Here is a 12,250-nt window from a genome sequence, read left to right as displayed (position 1 = left end):
TGAAAGCTGCTTGACAAAGCTACGCGCAATGACCGCGAAAACACAATTCGCCTCGACAGTGGTTTGCGATTGGACGAAACGCTTTTTTCACGCGTGACAAATCGTTTTGCCTCTCTGATTGGCTAAAGAAAGTCGCGAACTTGTTTTTCACACACGAAAGTTTGATAAGAAAATTTTAGTCACGGTATAAAATAAATTCAGATTCAAGACAAAAACTATCCGGCTGCAATACGCAACCAGCAATGTAACAAATTGTTTATTAAGTGTAAACGTTAACATTGAATTTGTTTATTAAACAAAACGAAAAAATGAGAAAAAGTGCATAAAAAACCATTTTTATCGAAAACAAGCAAACTTGAAAAACGCGAACTCAAACCAATGACGTGAGCCGCGTAAAGGAAAAGGAGAACATTTTCTAGCCTTTTCTCAGCTAAATAAACCTGTTGAATACTGGTTCAAAGATGTGTATTATTGCTCTGTATGATCTGGTTATTGCACTCGAAAATGGTCGTGATTCATGGGGAATGTGTGTGCCGTATAATAAAAATCAAATAATGCATAATACTTTTTAGTATGTGGTTGAAGGTCTTACCCTTTAACAACCGATCTCATGTCTTTTTACCTACAGATGGCTGCATCTGTATATTTGACCATCCTCTTGAATAACCCTCGTTCCCAAGCACTATAACTTATCTATATTTCTATATCTTCATGTATTTCATAAGTGCTACGCGGTCCACATATTCTCATCTTTGCATCCTCTTGAGTGATATCGATAATATATTTATACAATATCCAACCCTTGAAGTAGAGTAATGTGAAAATAGCATAACTAACATGAGCAGCTAACGAGGAATGAGGGGGATTAGCTCGGAATGGTAGAGCGCTCGCTTAGCATGCGAGAGGTACCGGGATCGATACCCGGATTCTCCAAGTTATGTTTTTTGCTGTAGCTGTTCTTCTCTTTCAATGTCTAATTGCTTTTTTGAACTTATATAGGTTATTGATCTACCAACATCATTCCCTGTGCCACTCTCACGCCGAGGCAAGAAAACCCTGACCCTGGTCAAAAAAGGGTTTTTACTGGCTAACTTCATCCTGAATTTTGGTTTGGGGTGTTCCTGGGCAGGACACCAAAGATATCCTAGCCTTTGAGCATACTTAAGCCGGACACTTAATTTGAGGAGGTATAAAATTTATAGAAGGAAAATTGCCTTTGTTTAAAACAAATTCCACTCAAAGAAGCACTGTTAAAAACTCTGGTTCATTTGAATATTTACATGCGGCTGCATACTTCCAGTCATTTCTTCAGCGGTATTTTCAAAACACTCGAATTTTCCGGGTGCTTTTTGTCGCGTGACCGGCCAACGTCAGGGTCTTCTCTTCTCAATTTGAGAGGGCCCTGGGGCAGAGGTTACTTAAACAAACAGATTTGATGAGAAGCCTTGACCTAGTTCAGCAACCTACACTTTAATCTCTTAATATCCCTGACCCTAAACCTTGACTGTAAACCAAACTTGTGCTAGGATTTCTAACCCTAAAGTTAGGCTATGGTTTCCAACCCCAACAAATGGTATGGTTTCTAGCCCTAATTTGGGCTAGGGTTTCTAGTGGTGATGCACTAAAAAATATCAACTGTTGAGAACCCCCACCTTCACTTCACAATAGTTAACGTCACTCCCAGAAATCGCGCTTACAAGGCACGAGTTCACCCTGTAGTCAGGGTTTAGTTAATTTTAAAAAAAAATGATCCCAAGAACTGATAAGGTAAAAAATATTGGAAAGAGAGTTTTGACAGTAATAATAGAGATAAAAAGCTATAGAATTAGAGCAAATTTAAGCTTTACGTTACACGGCTATTTCATAAACATGCGACCTTGGTGCTCTCGGAAGTTATCGACTGACTATGTTTGAAATACTTCAAGACGAGTTCGCACTATATGAATGTATTGTAGCTGAAACTGCATGCAGGTAAGTCGACAAGCTTTTATCCACGCTTTCCCAAATAAATTGCCCTACTTCACTATGACGTCACATCAAAACAATATTCAACAATCTATTGTTTAAACGCAAAGGATCATGGTCGTCGGACGGGGTCAAGTCAACGCAAACTAACCGAAAATTGTTCTAAATTCCGCACATTCCACGAAGAGAAGTAGAATAGCCAGCATACGCTCAGAATATTTTTTAGTACATATTAACACATATTATATCTGAAAACCAGGCCATTTTAGATTGAACTGTTTCGCTAGCAGCAAATTTAGTTGAATTTTTATTGGATTTGGCGATTCTATCCCCGACATAAAGAAGCAGTGACGTCATAGTGAATTAGGTCAATTACGGCATATTCTAAATCCCCAGATCCCCATACATTCTCTTATATATGTAGTGAGCTTGGGTTGCCCGTGGTAAGTTAGAAAAATAGTTATTTACTTGTATTTAGAGAACTAAATAAACATTAACCAAGTAAATAGTTCATTTAGATTCAGTATACTACGGAAATTCAAGGACAATGTCCGAACTTTTTGGTGACTGTAACACAATCTAAAACGATTTATACCCTGTGACACCACAGGAAACCCAACTTTTCAAAACCCCGCGCATGCTCCCTTGTCTTTATGCGTATTGAGACGATGGAGCATGCGCGGCTATTTGGACCGAAAACATTTATTTTTAATTCTAGACATTCAAATGTAAAAATAAAACTCAAGACATGGACAAGATAAGTTCTCTTCAATCTCTGTCGGATTATGGTCTTGGAGACAGCGATATTGAAGATTCAGACAACGAAAATGAGGAGGAATCTTTGACTAACGTGAGGGGAAGTTTTGACGAACCTCGTGTACCACGAGTTGTCAGTGCAAGTGAGTAATTATAATATTTAGGTACTGCCTAAAACAGGAGCTCCAGCTACAATCTTTGTTGTGACCTATTGTTTTAGCTTGTACGAAGTTCAACAATAACTTACTAGTCGTTGCAATATGCAAGTGGAATGCTGCGAGTGCCATACAATGATGTAAAGGATGATTACTAGTGTTAAAATGTCTACTTCAAACTGTCTTAATAGATTATATCTAATCGCTATTTTAGTGCAGTAAGATAAGTTACGTCCCATTGGCCTTAAATAAACTCAAATGCCTCCTATATAACATGATCTGTACTATTATCAAACATGGAATGGCATCAGCATATGATCCTTGCTTTGCATTCAAACCACTCACTGCACTTCTTGCTTCCATTTCAGTTTAGATCATATGCTGATGGCATTCCATGTCCAAGCGTACATACCATACTAATACTAAATGTGGAATCAATGCTAAAAGTTTTGAGTTAAGGGGTGATCAGGGCACTTTAAGATTAAGATTATTCCAAAAATGTTTTAGGTTCAAGACTTGTTTCATATGGTGAGGAAGAAGATGAAGATGCCACAAAGATCCATGATGTTGAAAAATTGGTATGTCTGTTATTAGTATTTATAATAAATGAGTTTAATAGTTTACCAAGCATTTGAGTTTTTTATTTTTTATGTCATACATGTATTTTACTGATAAAATTGTACGTTTTTAAGGTTGTTGAAGATTCAAAGTTACCTGCATTAGTTCTAGGTAAAATTTGAGGCTAAAATTGATTATTTTATGCAATTTTGTCAACCTATTTACAGTGCAACTTCATGAACAATGGCCATCTTAACAAATTTTAGATCAAATTCACAAATCATATTTTTGAATTTGAGTAACAGGATGGTGAGGATTTCCCAAGTTTAAAGTGCTATTACGACGAAAATCGCTCAAACTTGGATTCAGCTGAAACTTCCTAAGAATACTCTTTGAAGGTTCAATAATCACTGTATGAAGTGTTTTCTCGATATTCAGGACGAAAATATGATATTTTTACGATTATTTTTTGGAGTCTGTGACGTCATACACTCAATACGAACATCGCTCCATACATTTCTTTGTAGTTTATGATCAAAATATCAGTAGTAAAGGGAGAAAGAAATACCCAAACACTCCAAAATATAAATTATAGTCACAAGTGATGTGAAATAAGCACATTAGCCACCCTTTGGGCTTCATAGGAATAAAATAAATTAAGGATTTATATACAAAGAAATATATGTAGCAATGTTTGATGTTGAGTGTATGATGTCACAGACTCCAAAAAATAAGCGATAAAATATCATAATTTCATCCTGAATATCGAGAAAACACTTCATACAGTGATTATTGGACCTTTAAAGAGTATTTTTAGGAAGTTTCAGCTGAATCCAAGTTTGAGCGATTTTCGTCGTAGTAGCACTTTAAACTGTTTCTTGTACACTCAAATTACCTGCTAGCAGAGTCTCTCTTCTCTTTCTCTACCTTCTTTCAGGTAGGGAGGAAGGAGACTCTGCCGATGTAGAGTGTTTCCTTTGATACACTGCCATCCACGATCGTAGATGAACAAAACCAGTTTTAAAACCAGTTTTTAACCAATTACGTGTAGTGTGCATGAGCAAATGTAACACACCATGGCACCAAACATTGTTTGACGAGATTGGCTGTCAAAATCATGACAGCGTTGCTAAGTTACGCCATGCAGGCAGCGACAGAAATAACGTCTTATGTCGGCAGAGTCTATTTTTCTCTCTCAACCAAAACAAAAGGAAAATAGGCTCTGCTAGCAGGGAAACACTCAGACACACACTTGTATAAAGTAAAATGTACTTTTAAGGAAAAAAATATGAAAATTTGATTCTCTTGTTTAAATCCTCAATCTTAATTGGCTGATTTGTACGAAAAGTTGTCTGGAAAGGCCTTGGTTGGTGTAGTCACACAGTAAAAGTTGCAATTCTTTTTTATGAAATGTAGATAATGAAGAAATTATGACCCAAGATACTGAAAATAAGGTTAGTTTATAAAATTACCTGTATAATCATAATCAAAATATTAAATTTGGATTAGGATTTTACAATAATTATTCAAATGTTTTAAGTTTAATGATTGTTCTGTTTTTCAATCAGGAAGGAAATGATAAAGATGCAAATGAAAATAATGGTGAGCTTTAACCAGAAGAACTAATGTAACTGTTATTACTACTTAAGGTAATTAATGGGATTGTTTCTTTTTCTGTTATTAGTGGAGAAGGAAAGACAGATGACTGATGTAAGATTCAGTCATCCAAATGTTGTGCTACCTCCTGAACCAACTGGACGATGTTCTAATAGTGTACAGGTACAATACTTTCTAGAATGTGTGATATTTATGTGTCAGGGTTCATTTGAGGTTATTTGGTTCATCAGTTTTCATCCATTAACACAAATTAACAAGTGAGCTGAAAATGTCGGAATCTGGAATGGTAAATTATCTAGAAAAAAATACACAGAATACTAAAACGTAAAAACATGGAATTGCTAACTATCAATCACATGACTTTGTGAAGCTGACCGGGGGGAAACAAGTGGTTGACTGAGGGGCAACTAGCAGACTATTTCTATGACATAAAACCAGAAAACAAGAGATTAAAACAACCTCCACAATTCTACAAACCATTAAAAATGCAGCTATTACCAGAAGTGACGTCTATTGATAACAACCTACTGTATAATATTCGAAAACTTACACTTTTACAACCATTACGATATGACATAATAGAAATAGAAATTTCTTTTGGTTGAGAGGAGTGGTGTTTCAGCGTAATAATAACATTATTATTAGCAATCCACCAGCTGGCTCTTCTATGATATTCTATTTCAACTTGACCACAATTACAGTACAAAATTATAATGAATTATGATGGGTTGTTTCTTCAATATTAAATTAGATACAGACACAAGGTCAAACTTCGACTTCACATGAGCCAAACTTAATGACATTAAAGAAGACCAGCACGTTGTTATCCATTGTTTCAATTAGGTTTGGCTCATGAGAAGTTTGACATTTTATCTGAGTCTAAGATAATTAAGTATACAGGTTGAATTTTCTTTGAATAAATATTTTTTTTGTTTGACAAACAATTTTCTCTTTTGTTGGCAGAAAAGAATAGTGGACTCTTTAGAAAACAAAAAAAGGAATGGAATAGACTTCAATGCAAAGATACAGAAAATGAAAGATTTTAGGAATCCAAGGTATCTTTATTGAAAAGCTAATTTATATAATTTAAGTGCTGTTATGGATTATTCAAAACTGAATATTAAAACATGTATGAATCCAGAACAATCAGGTTTTACATCCTGTATTACTGTTTATAAGGGAATTATTACAAATCTCATGTTCTGATTATTTAGGAGCATGTGCTTTATGAGAGCACAGAGCATGCACTCACACTTTCAGTTGAGTCATTCCTATCTAAAATAATTTTAATTTGTATTTTATATATGCAGGCCCATTATCAACTTAACCCTATAATTTATATATAAATTCCATCATTTTTGTATTGTTTTGCCTCCTGGCAAGATGGCCGCCATATCATTGAATAAGCTTTGAAGATTAGCCTTGATGTTAATGGACCTTTTGGGAGAGATTATTGTAAGGAAACTATAAAGACATTGATTTGCATTTCCTGCTATTTTTTTTTTGCAGTATTTATGAAAAACTGGTATCATTTCTCAACATACAAGAAAATGGGACAAATTACCCTCCAGTGAGTAGACACAACAACTTTGTATGTTTGATTCAACTCTTTTTAAAAATGAAAATTACAAAAGAAAATATAGATCTTTGTAATTTCACCATTTCAGTGCTTTAAGTAATATTTTTATGAGATGCAGATATAGCCAAGTGAACTTAAACAAATGTTTTTCAGTTGTATTTTATAGTTGAGCGCGAGCTAGTGTGTTTTGAATATAGCGTGATTGTGACGTGATTGTATTGTGACATGATTGTATTGTGACATGATTGTATTGTGACGTGATTGTATTGTGACATGATTGTATCGTGACATGATTGTATCGTAAAGTGATTGTATCGTGACATGATTGTATCGTGAAGTGATTGTATTGTGACATGATTGTATCGTGAAGCGATTGTATCGTGACATGATTGTATCGTGAAGTGATTGTATCGTGACATGATTGTATTGTGAGGTGATTGTATCGTGACATGATTGTATCGTGAAGCGATTGTATCGTGACATGATTGTATCGTGAAGTGATTGTATTGTGACATGATTGTATCGTGAAGTGATTGTATCGTGACATGATTGTATTGTGAAGTGATTGTATCGTGACATGATTGTATCGTGAGCAGAGACACAAGAGAGATTGTTGTGTTGTGAAGACAAACAGAAACTATAATAATAATAATAATTGTAATAAACCAATGAAAAGGTACAAAAACTTAGTAGTACTAAATTGTGTACAATATTTTGTTTTCTTAATGAAAATAGTAAAATATTTTAGCACAAGTTAGTAAGAGTCTTTTTGTTTACAGGAGTTGTATGATCCAGAAGCATGGATGAAAGAGCCAAACTATGAAATATTAGGTAAAAAACTAGAAGTGTACATCAAATATTAATGCCAGGCTATCTAATTCTTATGAAGATGACTATGGCTCTCAAAAACTAAGGCCGAGGTCCAAACTTTACTATGTATAACCCTTGGGTATGCTTTGAGTAGCAATTAAAAGAATGAAAGTAAAACAATCCAATGAAAATGAATGACTTTTGGCTTTTAAAGATGACGTCAAAAATAGAAATTTTTGTTTTCCCAAAAATGATTAAAGGATTTTTTGTTAGAATTTTAGACATTTTGTAGGGGTTTTTTATTTGAAAAGTATAACATATTTACTGGCGGTTTTGGGCATATTAGGAAAGTAATGTTCAACAAGGACTCTTCATCGCACACTTCTTTCCTTCTGAGAACTTATGAGAACTTAACCAATCCCTGCCCTCTATTTCATTATGAACGAATGTAAGCTTAGGGCAGACATGTACTGAATGAGCTCTAAATGGTAATAAAAACACTGATGAAACAAAAATAGAACACTCAGTAGTATAGTAAAATATAGACAATACACGTCCATTTTTACTTGAACAATTAACATACTCCATTATTTATCTTTGATTTTTACTTTGTACTCTTGGCTGACAGCAAAGCAACAGAAAGAAGTATATGAGAAAAAAGAAAAGGAAAAAGCTAAAAGAACTCAGGTAAATTATATCATTCACTTTCTTATTCAACATAGTATTATAAAACAGTAATGATGAAAATGTAAATTATACACCGTGAAAAGATGAAAAAACTGACGTTTCGGACTGCTAGTCCTTCGTCGGAGTAAAAGAGCAACATTAGAAACATTAGAAACACCGACGCAGCTCACACTAGTTTTTAGCTAGTTATATCTTTCTTAGTATTATAAAGCAAACAAGAGATTGTGCTTTAGTGATTTTACTAAGCCCCAAAAACAAAATGAGTGTATCATGGAATTGGTGTCTACATGTACTTACTATCTTACTTATTATTACTACTTTCTCTCCTGCCAAGTAAAGTCACTCTAGCATCAGGGATATACATGTATGCTACTCAAACTATTTGAATCTAATTTTGATTAGTATTCAAGAGCACCTGGAAGCTCATGAATTTTAGAACTTGGTAAATTATTTTAACAGAGTGCCTTCATTATAATGTAATTTCACTCTGTATTCCCCCCCCCCCCCAAATCAAACTAGAACTACATAGTCACACTAGTGAAATAACTATGCAGTCTTCAACTGTCTTTACAAGTACCTCTTTTTATTGATTTATTTTCATTGATTTAGTAATAAAATAAAAAATATGCAATTTATTGAAACCTTGGATTAAGACAGCGTCATCCATTTACTAGCATGACTATAGTTCTAGCATTTGCATTTTCCACACATGAAAAGCATGCAGGTATGCATATTCGTAAAGCCTTAAACATCTGCAAGTGGCAGTGCATTGAAAAGCCAACAACTCCGGGTATAGAATGCATGCAATATTGCAATGTTTGATTTTATTTTTAGTTACCTTAGAAAGCTTATCCTTCTAAATACTGTTTTTGTGAACCAGGGAAATGAGGTCACAGTTATTAACATAATATTTTTATTGAAAGTATAATGTAACATTAGACTTTATAACTTTAAACACAACATTCAAATAAGCAAAACTAATATACACCTACTTGCAAGAACGTTGTCATACGATATACACCTACTTACAAGAACGTTGTCATACGATATACACCTACTTACAAGAACGTTGTCATATGATATACACCTACTTACAAGAACGTTGTCATATGATATACACCTACTTACGAGAACGTTGTCATACGATATACACCTACTTACAAGAACGTTGTCACATGATATACACCTACTTACAAGAACGTTGTCATACGATATACACCTACTTACAAGAACGTTGTCATATGATATACACCTACTTACAAGAACGTTGTCATATGATATACACCTACTTACAAGAACGTTGTCATACGATATACACCTACTTACAAGAACGTTGTCATATGATATACACCTACTTACAAGAACATTGTCATACGATATACACCTACTTACAAGAACGTTGTCATATGATATTTGAACATAAGTAATTTTGTGAGAAAGGAATACATTAAAAGGCAAAAGAAAAAGTTCAGCTTCAGTGATCTTCTTTTGTTTTTTAATATAATTCCTATCCCAATAAATCACTAATGTTCTATTTTCGTCATTATAGTCAAATGTTATAAATTTTATTTCCCAACAGATTCAGTTTCTTTCAGGGACTAAAAAATCTGCTACAGAAATAACTGCAACAGCAGGTAAAAAGTATGTTTATTATTATAGCAAATAATAATGAAAGATTTGAAATTGCTTTTTATGTTTGTGTGTACAAGCTAATGTCCCAGAACACTTTTTTTCCAGGATCCAGAATAATTGCATGGAGTACTAAAACCTGGAATCACCAAAAAAACCTGGTTGAATTTGATGAACAAATGAATATTTTCTACTTTTAATGCCTTGATGGTATAGCGGTGATACAATGAGAATTTCAACACATTCCTCAGCAGAAAAGAATTTGTAGTGTGGTATTTATTCCCTACCCACCCCCAACCTTGTACCACTTTTACTTATTTTTGACACTTTGCTCAGCATTCCAGGGGTGGATCCAGGGGTGCTGTGCACAAAGTTAACCCAGGGAGGGGTGCACCTATTAGAATCAAAGGAAAAAACAGTATTGGTTATCTTTGAAGTAGGGGCACAAAGTGGAACTAGGGAGGGATGCGCACCCCCTGCACCCCTCTCTGGATCTGGCCCTGCATTCTGTGCATGTTTTGTGGATGTAAATGCGGACTTGTACTGTTTGAGGTCCAATCTTTATGCGGTTGCTCCGGTCAGTAAGGTGGACAGCAACAAAGAAGTAAGGAAATCTTGAAAACATACTTCTCTTTCATTTCTTCCTCTCATCATGTTTCAGATATTAATGGAAAAATTAAGATTATGCCTTTGTTGCCTATGTATGATGTCTATGCCTACGTTTTTTACAAAGAACTTCAGAAAAAGTGGTGTGCCCAGTTATGCCCATAACTTGGTTTACAGTCATTTTGCAATACATATAAACTAAGTTGAACTAATTAATTGGATAATTTATCCAAACTGGAAACCGCTAGGTTTTTACCAGTTGCCAAAAATTGGGTATCACTGGCATGTAGGACCAGTTTAGGTATACAATTTAGACCTGATGATGTTGTCGAGATGACAGCGAAACGTTGCAAATTAGTTTTTTTACTAAAATATTTATTTGCTCATCAAATCATTAAATTCAAAGTTTTTTTTGGTGATTTTGTGTTTTACTATTCTGTGTGATTATACCGGAGTCCGTTTTAGGCAAACCCTCAATTCTTATTATTTTTTACATTTTTTAGTTGAAGAGGCAAAAAAAAGAAAATCTAAGTGGGATATCAGTGCCACATCAGCACCAGTTGTAACTGCTCCTGTGCTTGCTAAAGCTATAAGTGATGCTACATCATCTGTTGCCAAGAAAGCAAAGTCATAGCAAAAAGAGAAGATTTAAAATCTCCATCACCATTGATTCAGAAGAAGTTGAAATGAACCTAGTCTCCTTTGCAACTGTCATTAGTTTTGGTATTACATTCTCACGGGCCGAACTGAAGAAGTTCATATACCACTTGCATGTGATGTCAAAGACTTATTGCAAGGGGGTCATGCAAGTTCACTCATATTCAGGTTTCTGTGATCTAAACATTGTATTTTTGTATTCTTTTTACTTATTGAAAATTTTGGACTGTATTACAAGAAATTGCAAAATATTTATAGTGTCTAGATCTAGTTATTTGGTGAAACTCATGCATACTAGTTGCACTTTTCAGAGATTGGGCTCCCTGTGCCTTTATGCTTGTTGACATTCAAAGGATTCATAGCATTTTACTCTATTTAATTATTTGATTACACATTACTTCATCGAAGCCATGTTGGTGCCATTCAACAAAAGATTTCTCATTATCATCCATCGTTAATGGCACCACGATGGCTGCCATGTTTTTGTCTTTTGACTCTCTAGGGAATGCTTGCAACCCATCAATATTTTAAACGCTCAGTCCCACTAGTAAGATGAGTAATGTTCCTCTATTTTTTTCTTTCAATATCTACTTTGTTTAGTTTTTTTTGTTTTCTTGTCATAAAGGTCAGTCTTACCACAGGTAGCCCAGGCTATGTACATGTACATGTATGAGTGTGCTTGGAAAAGCTGATATGTGATATATAATATATACAAAGAAAATCTTGAAGAAATAAATAAATTTTCATTTGAATTACACCTACCTGTTCTTTGTGTTTCATTTAATTGCTAAGTAAGGTTTGAAGTTTTTCTCGTCAAATTTGAAGCCGAGAATAAAGGTTGGAAACTGATGGTCCTCATATTACCTACTAGTCAACATTGAAATGAAATCATAAATCACTTTTGAATGATTCCACAAATGTTGTTCTACCTCAAAAGATGCTCACACAGGGTCTGATATGAAAAAAGACGTCACATCCAACAAAGACCCAATGAACATGTACATGAGGCTTAAGTTGTGAACAAAGGGATCTGGTATGATTCAAAACAATCTGGAGTGATTCAAAAGTTATGAACCATGCCAGATCCCTTTGTTCACAACTAAGCCTCACGTCGGTGTAAGTTTCGCATTTGGTCTATAACTGTTTTAGGGGCAGTTGAGGAGGGGTCTGGGGAGTAATGCTTCTCAAGTTTACATTACAAGATTAGGTTAGTTTTAATATAAAATTTTTA

At 34.5% G+C, this 12,250-nt stretch overlaps 1 protein-coding gene and 1 long non-coding RNA gene across 4 annotated transcripts; both read left to right on the top strand.

The window, feature by feature from the left end:
• The first annotated feature begins 2,633 nt into the window (after positions 1–2,633).
• LOC148905368 (uncharacterized) lies at positions 2,634–3,631 on the top strand. Its single transcript, XR_016121779.1, has 3 exons — positions 2,634–2,864; positions 3,384–3,454; positions 3,569–3,631. It is a non-coding gene; the product is annotated as an uncharacterized LOC148905368 (long non-coding RNA).
• A 676-nt stretch (positions 3,632–4,307) lies between these two features.
• On the top strand, positions 4,308–11,776 carry LOC116286413 (SAP30-binding protein). 3 transcript variants are annotated; one of them, XM_089040515.1, is made up of 9 exons: positions 4,308–4,888; positions 5,003–5,036; positions 5,119–5,213; positions 6,015–6,106; positions 6,561–6,621; positions 7,410–7,461; positions 8,069–8,127; positions 9,707–9,761; positions 9,865–10,841. In XM_089040515.1, the coding sequence occupies exons 1-9, from the start codon at positions 4,865–4,867 to the stop codon at positions 9,954–9,956; spliced, it is 564 nt and encodes a 187-aa protein (XP_088896641.1). In that variant the 5' UTR covers positions 4,308–4,864; the 3' UTR covers positions 9,957–10,841. The 3 variants fall into 3 exon arrangements, with proteins under 3 accessions (XP_088896641.1, XP_088896642.1, XP_088896640.1); XM_089040516.1 differs by lacking the exon at positions 9,865–10,841 and adding an exon at positions 10,866–10,988 and having other exon boundaries at positions 4,318–4,888; positions 9,707–9,768; XM_089040514.1 differs by lacking the exon at positions 9,865–10,841 and adding an exon at positions 10,866–11,776 and having other exon boundaries at positions 4,331–4,888.
• Positions 11,777–12,250: the final 474 nt, after the last annotated feature.

Source organism: Actinia tenebrosa, unplaced genomic scaffold, assembly GCF_029948245.1.
Source record: "Actinia tenebrosa isolate PJP-AT-01 unplaced genomic scaffold, QUT_ActTen_1.0 PGA_scaffold7__59_contigs__length_16204524, whole genome shotgun sequence".
In the NCBI taxonomy this organism is placed as follows: Eukaryota; Metazoa; Cnidaria; class Anthozoa; order Actiniaria; family Actiniidae; genus Actinia; species Actinia tenebrosa.
Note: the sequence above shows the minus strand (reverse complement) of the source record. Positions and strands in the feature narration are given on the sequence as shown.